The sequence below is a fragment of the Chiloscyllium punctatum genome, chromosome 22, assembly GCF_047496795.1.
Source record: "Chiloscyllium punctatum isolate Juve2018m chromosome 22, sChiPun1.3, whole genome shotgun sequence".
NCBI classification, from domain to species: domain Eukaryota; kingdom Metazoa; phylum Chordata; class Chondrichthyes; order Orectolobiformes; family Hemiscylliidae; genus Chiloscyllium; species Chiloscyllium punctatum.
In genome coordinates, this window is record NC_092760.1 from 84,371,626 (window position 1) to 84,392,170 (window position 20,545).

Below are 20,545 nucleotides of genomic sequence, written 5' to 3' on the forward strand. Positions count from 1 at the left end.
GACATGGTTAACAGTAGTTCTGGGGAGTGTTGTCGAACAGAGAGACATAGTTCCTTGAAAGTGGCACCACAGGTAGACAGGATGATGAAGAAGTTGTTTGACACTCTTGTTTTCATCAGTGAGAGCATTGAGTACATGAGTTGGAACGTCACGTTACATCTATAGAAGAGATTGGTAGAGCCACATTTGGAGTATTGCACACAATTCTGATCATCCTGCTGTAGGAAGGATATTTTCAAATTGGAAAGGGTGCAAAAAAGATTTGGAAGGACATTACCGAGACTGGAGGGTTTAAGTTAGAAGGAGAGGCTGGATAGGCTGGGACATTTTTCCCTGGAGGGTAGGAGGCTTAAGGGTGACCTTATGGATGTGTATAAAATCAAGAGAGGCATAGATGAGGTGAATAGCCAACATCATTTCCTCAGGGTAGGGGAGTCCAAAATGAGAAAACATAGGTTTAAGGTTAAAAATCACACAACACCAGGTTATAATCCAACAGGTTTAATTGGAAGCACACTAGTTTAAGGTAAGAGAGTAAAGATTTAAAAGAGACTTAAGGGGCAACTTTTTTACATAGAGGATGGTGCATAAATGGAACGAGTGCCAGAGGAAGTAGTATAGAAGAGTACAATTGCAACCTTTAATAGGCTTGAATAGGAAAGGTTTAGAGGGATATGGGCCAATTGCAGGCAAATAGGACTAGTTCAGTTTAGGATGCCTGGTCGACATGGATGAGTTGGACTGAAGAGTCTGTTTCCATGCTGGATGATTCTAAATGGTGTGGCTAGTAGAACAGCCAGGTTTGATTCAAAAGGTGTAGCACTGGAAAAGCACAGCCAGTAGGCAGCATCCGAGCAGCAGGAGAGTCGACGTTTCAGGCATAAGCCCTTCATCAGGAACGTTATGTTCAAAATGTCGACTCTCCTGCTTCTTGGATGCTGCCTGAATGGCTGTGCTTTTCCAGTGCCACAACTTTGACTCATCTCCAGCATGTGCCGTCCTCACTTTCTCCCAGTGGGATTTGATGACCACTATACTCCATCTGCCATTTTTTGGACACTCACATAATCTATCTATATCTTTACAGACTCTCTACCTCTCCACGATAACTTAATTTCCTCCCTATTTTGGTGTCACTGGCAAAATTAGCAATCATACAGTCACTTCATTGATCTAAATCGTTGATGGAGATTTTAAATATTGCAGGACATAATGCTGATTCCTGTGGCACTCTTACTCATGATAGTTTGGCAACCTGAGAATGAGCTATATATTCCCACTCTCTATTTTCTGAAAGCTAACCAAACTTTTATCCATGTTAATATGTTACTACTGACTTGATGTTCTCATAACTTGTGGAACAATCTATAATGTGGCACCTTGTATAATGTTTTGGAAATCCATGTAACTACATCTACATCTACTAGTAACTACATCTACTAGTAACTACATCTACTAGTTCCCCTCTGTCCAGCATGGTTGCTACCTTATCAAATACTCAAATAGAATAGTTAAACGCAAACAAATAAATTGCTGGAAAATTTCAGTCAGTCTGGCAGTGTCTGTGGAGAAAAATCAAAGTTAATGTTTTGGGTCCAATGATCTTTCCTCAGAACTTTTTCAGTTTTTAGTTAATAGTGTCACAGTACCAGTTCTTTTTACATAGTTTTACAACTCAATGCCCTTGGGTATTTTTCCAGAGAGGGGCTAAGTGGCCAGGTTCCAACTAGGCTGGGTTTGGAAGATTTATTGGGGCCCTTTGTTTATCTCTAATTGATAGTGCTTCAGGCTAAAAGCTTTCATGTCTTTAAAAAAATCCAGTATAATCAAAGGGGAGCAGCCAGCTAGCTGCGTAGCTAGCCTTTGAGAGTTTTTTTTATTCAGAACAGTTACAGTAGGGGATGTGTGAAACAGGCTGCTGACCTCTCTTTCTCTAACCTCAAGCCTGTAACCCCTAGTTAGTTTCATTTTTATTGTTTGTGCTAAGGGATCTGTGTACTGGGGCTGTTGCAAGTATTTGTGGAACAGCATCATGAAGTCTGGTTTGGATAGGGTAAGTTATCCGTTATTTTGTTTTTGGTTCTTTTCATTCCGTAACTTTGTAAATAAATTTTGTTTGTTTAAAACTTGGCAGTTGAACCAGCTAATTTACTCCAGGAATATCCACTATACACATAGCTAAAACAAAAGGCAAAGTTACAGTCTTGTCTACCTGCTCAAAAATGTTTTGAGGGGTCTGGCCTAGTCCATAACAATAGTTAAACACCAGTTTCCTTTGATAAAGCTATACTGGGTCTGCCTGATAAATCATGATATGCTCAGTATCCTGCAACAGCTTCCTTTTTAATAGATTACAGATGTTAGGGCAATTGGCTTAGAATTTCCTTCTATCTGTTTCCCTCCTTTCTTGAATACATGTGTTACATTTGCTGTTTTCCTAGCTGTTGGGACCACTGCAAAATCTAAGGAATTTAGTGAGTTTGTAACTGAAATGATTATAATGAGGTCAGCCAGGTGGACCTCATAAAATATGATTCCCTGATTGGGGATGTTAATCCAGTCCAATCAGGGAGCCTTGGCTGATAGATAAGAACAGGAGTGTTGGGCATCCTGTTCACTCTAAGAGTTGGGTCTGAGGAAGCTGGATCATTGTCAAGGACTCTCCACGTGTCAATAAAGGGTGACTTGGTGACAGGATACTGGCCTCTGTGGAGTTATTTCAGTAACTAATGCATCACGATCGCACCACCATTTCCTTTCTGACCCTAAAATGCAGGCCGTTTGGTTCTGGAACTTGGCGAGTTTTAGCTTCCTTAGTTTTTCTAATGTATTTGCTTTGATAAAGGTGATTGTTCTATATTTATACCTCTTCATCACATCTTTATCTTCGATTATCTTTAGGGAATTATCCATTTTCCATGATTTCAGTCATAAACCCCCTTCAAAACTGCCACCATCTTTTGCTTTTTACTATCAATTCCCCAGATTCAATCTCTAGACAGCAAATTAACTTTAGTTATTTTCTTTCTATTGAAATACTTTTCGAAATTCTTTTTGTCTGTTTTGGTATTATGAGCTAACTTTGTCTCTACTTACCTCCCCTTCTTTACCTCATTGGCTATTCTTTGTTGGTTCTAAAGTATGTCGTGCCAAATTAAAGCACAGGTGTACAGGTAAATGTACTGGCTTACATAGACATTTGGCTGGATGGCATCAAACAGAGACTGTGCATAAAAGAATCTTTATCTGTTTAGCAGGATGTGACAATTGGAGTCCAACAGGGACTGTTCTGGGGCCTCAACTTTTTATAATTTACATCAATGACTTGGAAGTTAAATTTACAGATGACACAAGACAGGGTAGAAAGCATGTTGTGAAGAGAACATAAGAAGGTTGTAAATAGGTAAAGATAGGATGTATGAGTGGGCACAAGTCTGAAAGGTAAATTACATTGTGAGAAAATATGAAACCTTTCACTTTGGCAGGAAGAATAAAAATGCAGAATTCCAAAATGTAGAGGGATCTAAGTATTTGAGAGTGTAAGTCATAAGAAGTTAGTATGCCGGTACAGGATTAATATGACTAATGGCATGCTACCCATTATTACTGGGAGAGTTGAACATAAAAAGCAATGATAACAGAAATCGCTGAAAAATTCCAGCAGGTTTGGCAGCATCTGAGGAGAGAAATCAGAGTTAACGATTCAGGTCCAGTCCTGCTGGCAAACCTGCTGAGATTTTCCAGCGATTTCTGTTTTTGTTTCAGATATCCAGCATCTGCAGTTCTTTCGGTTTCTATAAAAGCAGCAATGTTATGCTTCAGTTCTGCAAGCCACTGGTGAAACTACATTTTGAATATGGTTTTGGTCTCCTTATTTAAGGAAAGACGTAAATACTTTGGAGGCAGTGCAGAGGTGGTTTACTAGATTGATGTCTATAATTAAATGGGTTATTTTATGAGGAAAGGCTGTGCTTGTTTCTATTTGAGCTTGGAAGAGTGAGGCATGACCTGATTGATGAATGTATGATCATGAACAGTCTGGACCAGGCGGGAATGGAAATTTCATTTCCCCTTGTGGGTGAGTCCAGAACTAGGGGACTCTGTTTTAAAATTTGTGGTTGTCTTTTTAGGACGGGGTTTCAGAGAGTTTTTTTTCTCACAATATTCTGGTACTGAAGGCTCTGGAGATGGGTTCATTGAGTATCTTTAAGATGGAGGTAGACAGGTTCTTGTTTGATGGGGAATCAAAGATTATCAGGGATAGATGGGAAGATGGAATTCAAACACAAACAGATCAACCATAATCTGATTAAATGATGGAGCAAACAGAAGGTCCAAATGGTCTACTTCTGCTCCTACTTCTGTCCAATCCTCTGACCCACCACCAGTCTTAGTGCATATGTACAGTGTTTCTTTCAATTTAATACTATCTTTAATCTCTTTAGCCATGTATGATGTATCCCTTTGAAGGAACCTTTCTTCAACTTTTTTGCAAATTTTAAATATCTCCTTTGAAACAAAATCCAGTGCAACTTACTTTCCTCCCCTTTAAGCTAGGTTCCTAGTTCAGCCTAACAGAATCTGTCTCTATATCCCTAGAGTTACTTTTATAGAACATAGAACAATACAATACAAAACAGGCCCTTCAGCCCTCGATGTTGCACCGACCTGTGAACTATTCTCAGCTCGTCCCCCTACATTATCCCAAAATCATCCATGTGCTTATCTAAGGATTGTTTAAATCTCCCTAACGTGGCTGAGTTGACTACATTAGCAGGTAGGGCATTCCACGCCCTTACCACTCTCTGCATAAAGAACCTGCCTCTGACATCTGTCTTAAATCTATCACCCCTCAATTTGTAATTATGGCCCCTCATACAAGCTGACGTCATCATCCTAGGAAAAAGACTTTCACTGTCTACCCTATCTAATCCTTTGATCATCTTGTATGTCTCTATCAAATTCCCTCTTAGCCTTCTTCTTTTCAATGAGAACAGACCCAAGTCTCTCAGCCTTTCCTCATAAGACCTTCCCTCCAGACCAGGCAAGATCCTGGTGGAAACCTAATAGGTTTAAAAAAAAGTCATAGATTCTCACTTCTTTCTTTCAAACTGAACATGAAATTCTTTCATGCATGGTCACTGAAATCTAGAAGCTCATTTGTCACAAGGTTATTGATTAATCTTGTCTCATCATTGCATATGATCAACACAGAGGTTGATAGATTTTCACATATGAAAAACACCAAGGAATATGGGGATAATGCAAGAAAATAGTGTTGAAATAAAAGATCACCCACTATCTCAATGAATGATTGAGGGGTTTGAAGGCCTGAATAGCCTTCTCCTGCTCTAATTTCTTATTGTTTTTTGGCACATTATCTGATCATAACTGATGCTGTAGTTCTTTTAAAAAACCCTGACCCCATTTGGTGTACAATACGAGATGTGGGTACCACACCTTAGGAAAAACATATTGGCCTTGGAGGGAGTACAACATGGAGTCATAGAGATGTACAGCATGGAAACAGACCCTTCAGTCCAACCCGTCCATGCCGACCAGATATCCCAACCCAATCTAGTCTCACCTGCTAGCACCCAGCCCATGTCCCTCCAAACCCTTCCTATTCATATACCCATTCAAATGTCTCTTAAATGTTGCAATTGTACCAGCCTCCACCACATCCTCTGGCAGCTCATTCCATACACGTATCACCCTGTGTGTGAAAAGGTTGCCCCATAGGTCTCTTTCATATCTTTCCTCTCTCACCCTAAACCTATGCCCTCTAGTTCTGGACTCCCCCACCCCAGGGAAAAGACTTTGCCTATTTACCCTATCCATGCCCCTCAAAAGTTTGTAAATCTCTATAAGGTCACCCCTCAGCCTCACCCTCCAGGAAAACAGCCCCAGCCTGTTCAGCCTCTCCCTGGAGCTCAAATCCTACAATCCTAGCAACATTCTTGTAAATCTTTTATGAACCCTTTCAAGTTTCACAACATCTTTCTGATAGGAAGGAGTCCAGAATTGCACACAATATTCCAACAGTGGCCTAAGCAATGTCCTGTACAGCCGCAACATGACCTCCCAACTCCTGTACTCAATACACTGACCAATAAAGGAAAGCATACCAAACGCCTTCTTCACTATCCTATCTACCTGCGACTCCACTTTCAAGGAGCTATGAACCTGTACTCCAAGGTCTCTTTGTTCAGCAACACTCCCTAGGACTTTACCATTAAGTGTATAAGTCCTGCTAAGATTTGCTTTCCCAAAATGCAGCACCTTGCATTTATTTGAATTAAACTACATCTGCCACTTCTCAGCCCATTGGCTCATCTCGTCAAGATCCTGTTGTAATCTGAGGCTGTAATCTCTTTGCTGTCTACTACACCTCCAATTTTGATGTCATCTGCAAACTTACTAACTGTACATCTTATGCTTGCATCCAAATCATTTATGTAAATGACAAAAAGTAGAAGTCCCAGCACCGCTGCTTGTGGCACTCCACTGGTCACAGGCCTCCAGTCTGAAAAACAATCCTCCACCACCACCCTCTGTCTTCTACCTTTGAGCCAGTTCTGTATCCAAATGGTTAGTTTTCCCTGTATTCCGTGAGACCTAACCTTGCTAATCAATCTCCCATGGGGAACCTTGTCAAACACCTTACTGAAATCCATATAGATCACATATACCGCTTTCCCCTCATCAATCTTCTTTGTTACTTCTTCAAAAAAATCAATCAAGTTTTGAGACATGATTTCCCACACACAAAGCCATGTTCAATATCCCTAATCAGTCCTCGCCTTTCCAAATACACATCCATCCTGTCCCTCAGGGTTCCCTCCAACCACTTGCCCACCACCGACGTCAGGCTCACCGGTCTGTAGTTCCCTGACTTACAAGAATGATACCTGGACTTCAGGGGTTAAGTTATGATGAGAGATTATACAAATTAGCCCTATTTTCTCTAGAATTTAGATCGATAAAGGGCTATCTCATCAAAGTCTTCAAGATAGTAACAGGAAAAGACAGGGTCGATAAAGATAAACTAGTTCCCTTTTGGAGATTCTAGAAATGGAGCAGCATGGTGGCTCAGTGGTTCGCACTGCTGCCTCACGGCACTAGGGACCCAGATTTGATTCCAGTCTTGGACAACTGTCTGTGTGGAGTTTGCACATTCTCCCCATGTCTGAGAACCAGGTTCTCCGGTTTCCTCCCACAGTCCAAAGATGTGCCAGTCAGGAAAATTGGCCATGCTAAATTGCCATAGTGTTATGTGCATTAGTCAGAGGGAAACAGGTCTTGGGTGGGTTTCCACACTGTCGGGAATCTAATCTAATCAAAAATAAATGTGGGCATCGTCTGAGAATTAGGGCCAGATCATTCAGAAGAGATGTTAGAAGGTACGGTGGCTCTGCGGTTCAAAATGCTGCCTCACAGTGCCAGGGACCCCGGTTCAATTCCTGCCTCGGGCAACTGTCTGTGTAGAGTTTGCACATTCTCCCCGTGTCTGCATGGGTTTCCTCTGGGTGCTCCGGTTTCCTCCCACAGTCCAAAGATCTACGGGTTAGTTGAATTGGCCATGCAAAATTTCCTGTAGTGTTAGGTGGATTAGTCAGGGGTAAATGTAGGGGAATGGGTCTGGGTTACTCTTCTTTGGGTCAGTGTGGACCTGTTGGGCTGAAGGGTCTGTTTCCACACCGTGGGGAATCTAATCTAATCTAAATCAAGGGTGGTCGAGGTTTGGAATTCTCTTCCACAAATGACAGTTGATGCTAGGTCAGCTGTTAGTTTTAATTCTGAGGTAGATAAAGGTTTTTTTAAGCAAAGGTATTATGGGATATGGGCCAAAAGCAAGCATGTGGATTTAGGCCATGGATCAGCCATGATATCATTAAATGATGGTACAGGCTCAAGGGGTTGAATGGCCTACTCTTATTCCTCTGTTCTTATGTGAACAATAGACTGCTTCCTGGCTGACTCTAAAAATACCCTAGCACTCACTTTCCATCTCTAAATTTTCCAACCTGATTCTCCTAATCCTCATGTCTATTATCATCATAATACAGTTCTTGCCCCATTTATTTCTTACTGCATACTCTGTCCTACAAAATATCAACTGTTGGAGACCTGCAAACCACTCCAACTTCGTTTTACTTTTGCTATTTGTGATCTAAACCTAAACTGATTCCACATCTTGATCTTTCTAGTAACCTCCCAAAGCTACACTAATGACTTCCTTAATTAACAGAGTTACCCCTGTAATTTCTCCCAGCCTTTAGTCATTTGGATTTGTCAAATACCCTTCTACATTCAGGTCCCAGCTTTGTTCACCTTGAAATGGCTGTAATGTCTGTCAGGACGTACATATTTATCTCTTGTTACAAATGTTGTGTGCACACAGATAGCACTTTTTAAAACAATTCTTGCAACCTTTGGCCTTATCTGTTGATGCATTTTTATATGTGTATGTTCAATCCCTTCCTATAATCATTATATAAATTGCTGCCTAATTCTATCAGCTTGTTGTTTCCCTTTACTTGTTCCCTTTACTTTCCCTCACTTGTTTTGTCCTGAAACTAGATAGTTTAAGCCCTCTGTATCACCATTATAAGAATTACAGCGTAATACTGGTGTAGGCCATCCCAACAGCTCCCACCTTCCCATGTTCTGGTGCTAGTGTCCCATGAATTGAAAGTTATTCTTCTGACATCAATCTTTGAGCAATGCATTCATCTCTCTAATCACTTTTTACCATATACCAATGTGCTTGGCTCAGGTAACAACTCAGAGATAATTGCCCTGGTCATTCTGATTTTTAAGACAGCCCATGACTGCTCATACTCCTGCAGCAGGATCTCTCTCTAGTTCTACCTATGTCATTACTATAAACTTCAGCCATGACCACTGGATCTTTCTCCTCCCACCACAAATTCCTCTCCAGCCTACAGCAGATGTTCCAAATGCAACACAACCATTTGGATTCTTGCTCAGGACCACACAGAACTATATCTATTCCCCTGACTAACTATTTCCTACACCACTCAGTTGCTTTTATTTTCCAAGCTCGAATGGCTTTATGTATCGCAGTCCCCCGGTCAGTTAGCTCAGAACCCCATCCAAACAACCTGAACAAACCTCAAACCAGGATTGAAGTTCCTGCACTCCTCCCTTCCAGGTCCCCTTACTTTACTCATTTGCAGTCACCCCCTCTTCTCCCTAATCACTAGCCAAAGGAAAAGACCCTATCGTAAGAGGTGTCATTTAATCAGGATTTGTTAGTTTTCAGCACTTGCACTTTATAACGTCAAATTTCTAGCATTTGTGCAGATAGTCTTGGTTTCATCAGGTAAAATGCAGCTTAGCTAAGGTAAAAGAGAGCAGCGGGAGCTGGGCGGAAGTGAGGTCAGAGCACAGAGGCTGTTGGGAAGGTTCATGAGTACTATTTAAGTAGGTGTGTTCTAGGCCCCAGGTCTTACACAGTAGGGCCTCCCTCCCAACCTCCTCCTTTAACCTAATTAAGAGTTCACAGACTCACAGCAAAAAAAAGGGGGTCAAGGGAAGTGTCTGGTGAGAAAAGTGCGAGATTTGGCTCAGGAGTCTTCGTTGAAGAGGCTGAGTGAGGAGATTACGCCACATTTGAAGATGGTGAAGACATGACTGCCAAGCTGATTCAGTGTGCTGCGTGCATAATGTGGGAGGTCAGGGACACTGATGGCTGTGGAAAGTGTGTACACATTCAGCTTCTGAAGGAGCATGTTGCAGCACTGAAGAAAGAACTAGATGACCTCAGGCTCATCCGAGAGAACGAGAATTTTCTGGACAAGATCTTCAGCAAGGTCATTACACTGAGCATACCAGAAGAGAGAAGGGAGATGACGATGAGGAAGGAAGAGATTATTCAAGTATAAGAGACCCCAGGGGAAGTACCTATCGTGAACAGGTTGAATCTCTTGGAAACTGTCGAGACAGACGACACTGCTAGTCCAAGAGGTGGACAGGTCTGCCAATCGAAAATTGGTGTGGAGGCAGAGCTGAGGAGTCAGTCATCATGCAGAGCTGTGGTAATAGGGGACTCCATAATGAGAGGGACTGAAAGGGGTTTGTGCGGCAACAGGTGGGATTTGAGGATGGTGTGTTGCCTTCCTGGTGCCAAATTCCAGGACATCACCGACAGAGTGCAGGAAATCCTCAAGGGTGAAGGTGAAGAGCCAGAGGTGGTGGTGCATGTCGGCACAAATAATGTCGGGAAGAAGAGGAGGGACATTCTACAGTGGGACTTCAGAGAACTCGGAAGAAGGCTGAAAGACAGGACTTCCAAGGTGGTTATCTCCGGTTTGCTTCCACTTCCTCGTGCTGGAGAGGGCAGGAACAGGGGGATAATGGACTTGAATGTGTGGCTGAGGAACTGGTGCAGGAAGCAAGGATTTAAATTCTTGGATCACTGGGGTATGTTTTGCAGTACGGATAAATTATACAAGGTGGGGGACCAGCATTTTGGCAGGCAGGTTTGCCACTGCAACACAGGTGTAAGTAGTGGGGGGAGGGGACAAACTGGAAATTTAAGAAGGACATTAAAGGGCAAGTGAGAATAAGAGAAGTTATGAAAGGCAATAGAATCAATGGAGCAGAAAACTCAAGAAGGGATCATACAGTATGGTCAAGTGAAATAGGGATTGATCGGAAGGTTGAGGGGAGTAACAAATTTAAAATATTATATATGAATACACGAAACATAAGAAATAAGGTGGATGAGTTTGAGGCTCAGTTGGAAATTGGCAGGTACGATGTGGGGATAACTGAGATGTGGCTTCGAGTGGACAGACCCTAGGAAATGAATATTCAAGGCTATACATGCTATTGAAAGGACAGACAGACGGGCACAGGGGATGGGTTGGGACTGTTGGTGAGGAATGATATTCAGTCCCTTGCGAGGGGGACATACAATCAGAAGATGTAGAGTCAGTATGGATAGAGCTGAGAAATTCTAAGGGTAGAAAGACCCTAATGGGAGTCACCTGGATTACATCCAAATAGTAATCTGGATGTAGGGTGTAAGTTGAATAAGGAGTTGAAATTGGCCTGTTGCAAAGGTATTATACTACAGTTGTTATGGGGGATTTCAACATGCAGGTAGTTGGTACTGGGTGGTACTGGCCCCCAAGAAAGGGAGTTTGTGGAGTGTCACCGAGATGGATTCTTAGAACAGCTTGTACTGGAACCTACCAGGAAGAAAGCAATTCTGGATCTGGTATTGTGCAACGAACCGGATTTGATCAGGGACCTCGAAGTAAAGGAGTCATTTGGAGGTAATGACCATAATATGATAAGTTTTAATCTGCAACTTGAGAGGGAGAAGGGAGAATCGGAAGTGTCAGCATTGCAGTTGAACAAAGGGAACTATGGAGCTATGAGGGAGGAGCTGGCCAAAGTTCAATGGTTCAATACCCTAGCAGGGATGGCAGTGGAACAACAATGGCAGGTATTTCTGGGTATAATGCAGAAGGTGCAGGAGTGGTTCATTCCAAAAAGGAAGAAAGATCCTAAGGGAAGACAGGGACGGGCATGGCTGATGACGGAAGTTAAGGACTGTATAAACATAAAAGTGAAGTATAACATAGCAAAGATGAGCAGGAAGTTGGAGGACTGGGAAACTTTTAAAGAGCAACAGAGGATAACTAAAAAGGCAATACGCTGAGAAAAAATGAGGTATGAAGGCAAACTGGCCAAAAATATGAAGGAGGATAGTAAAAGTTTTTTTAGGTATGTGAAAAGAAAAAAAATGGTTAAGACTAAAATTGGGCCCTTGAAGACAGAAACAGATGAATTTATTATGGGGAACAAGAAAATGGCAGAAGAGTTGAATAGGTACTTTGGAACTGTCTTCACTGGGGAAGACACAAGCAATCTCCCAGATGTAATAGTGGCTGAAGGACCTAGGGTAATGAATGAACTGCAGGGAATTTATATTAGGCAGGAAATGACGTTGGATAGGGCTGAAGGCTGATAAGTCCCCAGGACCTGATGGTCAGCATCCCAGGGTACTTAAGGAGGTGGCTCGAGAAATCATGGATGCATTGGTAATCATTTTCCAATGTTCTATAGATTCGGGATCAATTCCTGTGAATTGGAGGGTGGCTAATGTTGTCCCACTTTTCAAGAAAGGAGGGAGAGAGAAAACAGGGAATTATAGACCAGTTAGCCTGACATCAGTGGTGGGAAAGATGCTGGAGTCAATTATAAAAGATTAAATTACGACTTATTTGGATAGCAGTAACAGGATAGGTCAGGGTCAGCATGGATTTATGAAGAGGAAATTGTGCTTGACTAATCTTCTGGAATGTTTTGAGGATGTAACTATGAAGATGGACAAGTGGATGTGGTGTACCGGGACTTTCAGAAAGCCTTTGGTAAAGTCCCACATTGGACATTAATGAGCAAAATTAGGGCACATGTTTTAAGGGCAAAATACTGACTTGGATTGAAAATTGGCTGGCTGACAGGAAGCAAAGAGTAGTGATAAACGGGTCCCTTATGGAATGGCAGGCGGTGACCAGTGGTGTGCTGCAGGGATCAGTGCTGGGACTGCAGCTGTTTACAATATACATTAATAATATAGTTGAAGGCATTAAAAGTAATATTAGCAATTTGCTGATGACACAAAGCTGGGTGGCAGGATGCAATATGAGGAGAATGTTATGAGAATACAGGGTGACTTGGACAGGCTAGGTGAGTGGATAGATGCATGGCAAATGCAGTTTAATGTGGATAAATGTGTGGTTATCCACTTTGGTGGCAAGAACAGGAAGGCAGATTACTACCTAAATGGAGTCAATTTAGGTATAGGGAAAGTAGAACAAGATCTAGGTGTTCTTGTACATCGGTCAATGAAAGCAAGCATGAGGGTACAGCAGGGAGTGAAGAAAGCTAATAGCATGCTGGCCTTCATAACAAGAGGAATTGAGTATAGAAGCAAAGATGTCCTTTTGCAGCTGTACAGGGCCCTGGTGAGACCGCACCTGGAGTATTGTGTGCAGTTTTGGTCTCCAAATGTGAGGAAGGACATTCTAGCTATTGAGGGAGTGCAGCGTAGGTTCGTGAGGTCAATTCCTGGAATGGTGGGACTGTCCTATATTGAAAGATTGGAGAGACTGGGCTTGTATACACTTGTCTTTAGAAGGATGAGAAGGGATCTTATTGAGACATATAAGATTATTAAAGGATTGGACACTCTGGAGGCAGGAAGCATGTTTCTGCTGATGGGTGAGACCAGAACCAGAAGACACAGTTTAAAAATAAGGGGTAGGCCATTGGATAGAGCTCTTAAAGATAGTGGAATCAAGGGTTACAGGGATAAGGCAGGAACAGGATACTGACTGTGGATGATTAGCCATGATCGTAATGATTGGTGGTGCTGAGTCAAAGGGCCAAATGACCTACTCCCGCACCTATTGTCTATTGTCTAAATCATGCTATAGAGAGATCTGGAAAGTCCAACTCTGGAAAACTGGTGTTAGATCAAGCTGTAAATCAATATTTTTCTGGTTCTGGATAACACATCAGCTTTCAAAGCCAAATCGAGAGCTCACTACTGGCTGGACTTGTCACTTTTCACAGACAGAAACACAGAATTGTTCTGATACAGAAGGAGGGAAATACGCTCATTGTATGTGTACTTTTAAATGACAGGATGAGCATCCAAACGAGACAGGATGCCAATCATTGTTTGGACTAAGGTAGGAAAGGTGTTTCTACCTACTTGTTACTTTAATTGAAATTCATGGTTTTACTTACTGCATCATCCAATAACTTTCCTGCACTCTTCTTTCCAGGCGATTTAGTTGGAGTTGGAGATGGGGGAGGTGCCGAATGGGACTCTTCCTGTTCGATTTCTTTTTCCAGTTTGACCAATCCTGATGGCTCTACTCCAAATCTGGATTTCAAAGAAAAACAGTTCAGATATCATGAATTGTTAAATGAATCAACATGCACAAATTCGCCAGCTGAGTCTTGACTTGATTATGTGGAGTGGTGTAAGTTATCTGTGTTGAAGTGTACAATTTTAATTTAATTGTTTCCATTCATGTATAATGCCTGCCAAAATTAGCTTTACCTTTTGAAACACCAGTGATACTGATATGAAAGACATTACACAGGAATGGAAGCAATTATACAGAAATGTTCAGGCTGGGGAAGGAAAAACTATTTCACATATTTTAATCTTCATTGTCAGATTAGGGATGACTGCAACAAAGTCTTTTCAATGGCAAGGTTAAACTAACTCGTAAGCTCACGATGCATCCCACCCTGCACCATATGCAACAAAAAGCAGTATATACATCAAACTGCAGCACAGAAAAAAATCACAAATCGTACTCCAGAGTTTGGGGCTGATAATGAGATGTTTACAGTGTCAGCATTATTTGATACATCTGCTGGTATTGCATCTTATTACTAAGTTCTGAGGTGATTTTTATTCAGAATCCATTGTGCATTGTGCTTAATACTGCACTTAGAGAAATCTGCTTAACATTTATTACAAAGATAAAAGAAGCAGTAATGTAAAAGAAGCAGTAATGTAAAAGAAGCAGTAATGTAAGCAACATCTATATGAAATATTTGCTCCACAGCTGACAATGGATCTCCGATAGGTCCAGGGCAGGGGATGGGAGTGATCAGACTGAAGGAAGATGATCTTAACAGAGAGATAGGAAGGAAGGGTGCTATTAGGAGTTAAAGGATTGGGGCAGTGATGAAATGATCAGGAAGAAGAGTCGAGCACAGAGTGCAGCTATAATCTCCAGTTTTACGGTGGGGCTGGGAGAAACACATCTGGCTCTTCATTCAGGTAAACCTTTCTTTTTAAATCAACTTACCTTTTTCATAGTGAACTTCAGCAGGCTCTTTAAGGACTGCTAGTTAAGTAGCACATAAACCATATTTTCCTGTTTGGTGTCTGTAAACTGGGCACCATGACAATGAATTCCTCAATGAATCTGTTTTTGCTGACTTTTAAAAATGATGGGAGAAACACCTGCTACCCCCTGTGGTAGGTCACCACAAGTTAAATATTAAGCTTACATTTTTCTCAATCATAAGAAAGTCTGAAGTAGAATAAATCTAGTAATTCTTAACCAGTGTGCATGCACTGCCATTACTTGTTGTATTTGTGTACCAGACTTGAAAATAAATGATTTATTGTTTGTACAGTGTAAGGAAAACAATTTATTGCACTTCCTGATCAACACTTCTCCACTCTGAATAAATGATTATTCAACCCATTTCTGAAATGAACTTTAACATCTGCCTGATGACTCACTCCAATTCAAACTGCAAACAAAAATGGGCATGGACCGGTGGCACTGACTCAAACATTTCAATGCTTTTGCCAGTTCTACAGTAGTAGAAATTTAGAATCAATATCTTTTTATCCACGAGAATGGCAGAATCAGGAAGACACAACTCAAGGGTACTTCATACTTTGCTCTGCAATTTCTTCACAGTGAATTTCTAACCTCAGAAATGCCTCTTGGTAGACTTGAGCCAGGGATTTCAGAATGAAAGACAAGAAAACAGAACAATAGATAAGACGTATTCCTTTGAAAATGGCATACCATTTTCATGTTGCCACTTTCATTATCATTTCCAAGTCAGGAAGAACCAAAGGACATTACCTGGTGATTTATGTATCATTATAGTGTATCTAAATAACACTTAACAGCTGTCATTATAATTGACATATTCAGTTTTAAGTAATAACCTAGTGCAGAAATTGCTGAAGAAACTCAGCAGCTCTGGCAGCAGCTGTGGAGACAACACAGCCTCAACTTTTTGATTCCAGTGAGCTTTCTTCAAAACACAACATTGTGTTCTGAAGAAGGGTGACTAGACTTGAAACCATAATGCTGTTTTCTCTTCACAGATGCTGTCAGATCTGCTGAGTTTCTCTCACAATTTGTGTACTCAGTTGTTTCTTATCACTGAACGTGTGAATTATGATGACAGCCATATTATTCAAACAGACCTCCAGAGGAAAAAACACAATAAAAAACACAAGAAATGAACATACTGGTCATACTGGACCTCCTTTTAGAGTTAAACAAGATGAGTCAAATCAGTATCTGTCATTTGCAAGTTTTACTGTTTTGTTCCCTTCTTGGTTCCACAATACATTACTGTATGTCCCTATCTCTTTGCAGGAAAAGATGGCACTCAACCAGAACCAGAAGGAACAAACCAGAGAGGAACAGGTATGTCCAAATTTCCATGGCCACAGCTCAGGGCATAAACAGAAGAGTAAGAGAAACAACTGAAGGTGATCGCATCTTCCAACCTAAGCCTCCGTCTACCATTCCAGCTTCTCCTCCCTTCACAATCTTTTCAGATGTACAGGCTGCATTAATTACGTACCTCTCTAGAACACAATCTTACCTGTGTGCCTTTTTCCTTTCCAAAACCAAAGGTGCAACTATGGCAGTGGAGGAGGCAGTAATGTTGCAGACACCATCAATTAAAATCACACTCCAAGCCACCCAACTCAATACTGACTCAACATGTCTCTTAGAAGGTAACCAAGAGCAGGACTGCACATGACAAAACCCTGGGCTTGAAAGAGCTACAGTTAGATTGGGGACATGACAGAGCAGGTACCAACTCACCAAAATTGGAGGTGTAGTGGACAGCGAAGAGGGTTACCTCAGATTACAACAGGATCTGGACTAGATGGGCCAATCGGCTGAGAAGCAGCAGGTGGAGTTTAATTCAGATAAATGCAAGGTGCTGCATTTTGGGAAAGCAAATCTTAGCAGGATGTATACACTTAATGGTAAGGTCGTAGGGAATGTTGCTGAACAAAGAGACCTTGGAGTGCAGGTTCATAGCCCCTTGAAAGTGGAGTCGCAGGTAAATAGGATAGTGAAGAAGGTGTTTGGTATGCTCTCCTTTATTGGTCAGAGTATTGAGTACAGGAGCTGGGAGGTCATATTGCAGCTGTACAGGACACTGGTTAGGCCACTGTTGGAATATTGCATGTAATTCTGGTCTCCTTCCTATCGGAAAGATGTTGTGAAACTTGAAAGGGTTCAGAAAAGATTTTCAAGGATGTTGTCAGGGTTGGAGGATCTGAGCTACAGGGAGAGGCTGAACAGGCTGGGGCTGTTTTCCCTGGAGCGTCGGAGGCTGAGGGTTGACCTTATAGAGGTTTACAAAATTATGAGGGGCATGGATAGGATAAATAGACAAAGTCTTTTCCCTGGGGTCAGGGAATCCAGAACTAGAGGGCATAGATTTAGGGTGAGAGCAGAAAGATATAAAAGACATCTAAGGGGCAACTTTTTCACACAGAGGGTGGTACATGTATGGAATAAGCTGCCAGAGGATGTGGTGGAGGCTAGTACAATTGCAACATTTAAGAGACATTTGGATGGGTATATGAATAGGAAGGGTTTGGAGGGATATGGGCCAGGTGCTGGCAGGTGGGACTAGATTGGGTTGGGATATCTGTTCGGCATTGGACCAAAGGGTCTGTTTCCATGCTGGACATCTCTATGACTCTATGACTTGAGGACAAAACCAGCCTGTGATTGGCCGCAATCAAAGTTTGATGAGCCAACCTATAGAAGAAGATTGAAAACAATACACAATTAAATGCTTACTGCCTAGGAGAGTCTGCCAGAAAGCTTGTGGACAGAACTAAGGATCATTTGAGTCAAAAGTGTGGTGTTGGAAAGAAACAGCAGGTCAGGCAGCATCCACGGAGCAGGAGAATTGTTGTTTAGGACTTAAGCCCTTCATCAGGAAAGGTCTTGATGAAGGGCTTATGCCTGAAACATTGATTCTCCTGCTCCTCAGATGCTGCCTGACCTCCTGTTTCTTTCTCGCACCACACCCTCGGCTCTGATCTCCAGCATCTGCAGTCCTCACTTTCTCCTCAAGATCATTTGAGTCTAGCTTCAAACTTGATACAAAGCTTGGAGCATGGAAGTGGTGGGCAAGCTTGTCACTTAGGAGGGCCAGACATTGATGAAGTATTTATGGTCAATGTTGCACATCCACTGGAACATAAGCAGCAGCTGCCCAATGTCTATGTACTGCAGTAGAAGCTAAGGTTACAAGCATGCAAACTCAAATGGTTTCCATCATGGTTGTGGATTTCAACATGCAAAGAATGTCACAGCAGGCCAGAAATTTGTCCCCTAGCAAATTATTTGAGTCTGTGGCAACATCCCAAGAAGTGGCACTGTCTTCATGGTGCTCAAACCTGATGTCTTTCATAACAATATCAATGATTATTCACTCATCTCTGCTACTCTGCCAGTCTCCTTGCTGTTGCTGGCCAGCTATCTAATTTAGGCTTCCACCACCCATGGTGGGATGGTGCAGTCTAGGTCCATGCTATTTAAGATCACTCTGAAAGGCTGTTTCTAATATTTGCTACTGAATTTCAGCATTGTCACAGCAGTCAGTCTCTAGGCCAGGAACAAAAGGGAATGTTCAGCATATAACGTGACAGCATGGATTTCACAGTTTCTGTTCTTTGTTTCAAAACTTCATGGGATGTAGGTGTTATTGGCTAGGCCAGCATTTTATTGCCCATAGCTATTTGTCCTGTGGGCAGTTAAGAGTCGATCACATAGCTGTGCGTGTGTGTGCAGTCACATGTAGACCAGACAAAGTAAGGTGAGCAGATTACCTTCCATAAAGGGCATCATTGAGCAAGTGGATATTTACAATAATTGACAGTAGTTACATGGCGACCAATAGTCCAGCTATTAATTTTAGATTTTTCTTTAATTAAAATTTTACCATCTGTCAAGGTGGGATTTGAACTCATTTCTTTAGAAAGTTAACCTGTGGTCCCAGAACTATACTGTAGTGACATTACTGCTATACTGCCACCTTTCCTGGTTATACATTAGAGTTAGTGACTAGCCTTCATTGAACAGCAGCCACCCTGTCATTTGTTCTGGTGACTCAATTGTACCTGACATGCAATAATAGAGCATAGAATGTTACAGCGCAGTACAGGCCCTTTGGCCTCAATGTTGCACCGACCTGTGAAATGAATCTGATGCACATCTAACCTACCCCGTTCCATTATTATCCATATGTCTATCCAATGCTTATTTAAATGGCCTTAACATCTGCGAGTCTACCACTCTTGCAGGCAGGCCGTTCCAAGCCCTTACTACTCTCTGAGTAAAGAAACTACCCCTGATATCTGTCCTAAATCTATCACCCATCAATTTAAAGCTGTGTCCCCTCGTGTTAGCCTTCACCATCTGAGGAAAAAGGCTCTCACTGTCCACCTTATCTAACCCTTTGATTATCTTATATGTCTCGATTAAGTCACCTCTCAACCTTTTTCTCTCCAATGAAAACAGCCTTAGTTCACTCAGCCTTTCCTTGTAAGACCTTTCTTCCATATCAGGCAACATTCTCGCATAAGAATGTAGGGAGGCTGTGGAGAAGGTAGCACTGACAGGGAATACTTGCGGACATAGAGATGGGTTCAAGTGTGTATACTTCAACGCAAGGAGTATCAGAAATAAGGTGGGTGAACTTAAGGCGTGGGTCGGTACTTGGGACTACGATGTTGTGGCCATCACGGAAACGTGGATAGAAGAGGGACAGGAATGGTTGTTGGAGGTTCCTGGTTACAGATGTTTCAGTAAGATTAGGGAGGGTGGTAAAAAAGGAGGGGGTGTGGTGTTGCTAATTAAAAATGGTATAACGGCTGCAGAAAGGCAGTTCGAGGGGGATCTGCCTTTGGAGGTAGTCCTTGATCTGATAAGGTAGTCCTTGGGCTGAAGTCAGAAATAGGAAAGGAGCAGTCACCTTGTTGGGTGTTGACTATAGGACCCCCCCCCCCAGGGGTGGATGGAAATTGAAGTTGGCAGAGGGAGGCAGTCAGACTGGGAAACAGATGATCAGAAGGTGGAAATGAGTGGGTACGGGGATAATGAGGGTGGAAATGAGTGGGTACGGGGATAATGAGGGTGGAAATGAGTGGGTACGGGGATAATGAGGGTGGAAATGAGTGGGTACGGGGATAATGAGGGTGGAAATGAGTGGGTACGGGGATAATGAGGGTGGAAATGAGTGGGTACGGGGATAATGAGGGTGGAAATGAGTGGGGTATGGGGATAATGAGGGTGGGAAATCAAACTGGGAAAGTAGGAAACAGAAGGGGAGAGAGATAGGGGAGTGGTACAATGGAGCTGATCAGGGAGAGGAAAATTATTAAGCTAAGAGATTCGGAGAGAGAGTAATACACAGCGGAGTAAGTGAGGGGAGAAAGAGAGTCACTAATCCAGATCTGGTTTCCAGCATCTGTTTTTACCTCGTTGACTTTAACCCTACTGCGAATCCTCTTGCAAGGATGCCTACCTTGAAGAAGTTTTCCTCCTCTCTCGACAAGAACCTCAGGGAGTCCCTCTCCCACTGCAACTCCCAGGCTATGTTACTTTCTCCCCACTCCCACCCTCCTCTAGCTTATCTCTCCACGCTTCAGGCTCACTGATGAAGGGCTTTGGCCCGAAACGTT

At 42.3% G+C, this 20,545-nt stretch overlaps 1 protein-coding gene across 8 annotated transcripts in view; it reads right to left on the reverse strand.

Moving 5' to 3' along the window:
- Nucleotides 1-20,545, reverse strand: part of gas2a (growth arrest-specific 2a) — a 257,222-nt gene that overhangs the window by 85,874 nt on the left and 150,803 nt on the right. For all 8 annotated transcript variants that reach the window (XM_072592740.1, XM_072592743.1, XM_072592738.1 and 5 more), the window contains one exon: nucleotides 13,795-13,933. In XM_072592740.1, the coding sequence (XP_072448841.1) occupies nucleotides 13,795-13,933 (139 nt within the window). The remainder of the gene's footprint in view (nucleotides 1-13,794; nucleotides 13,934-20,545) is intronic.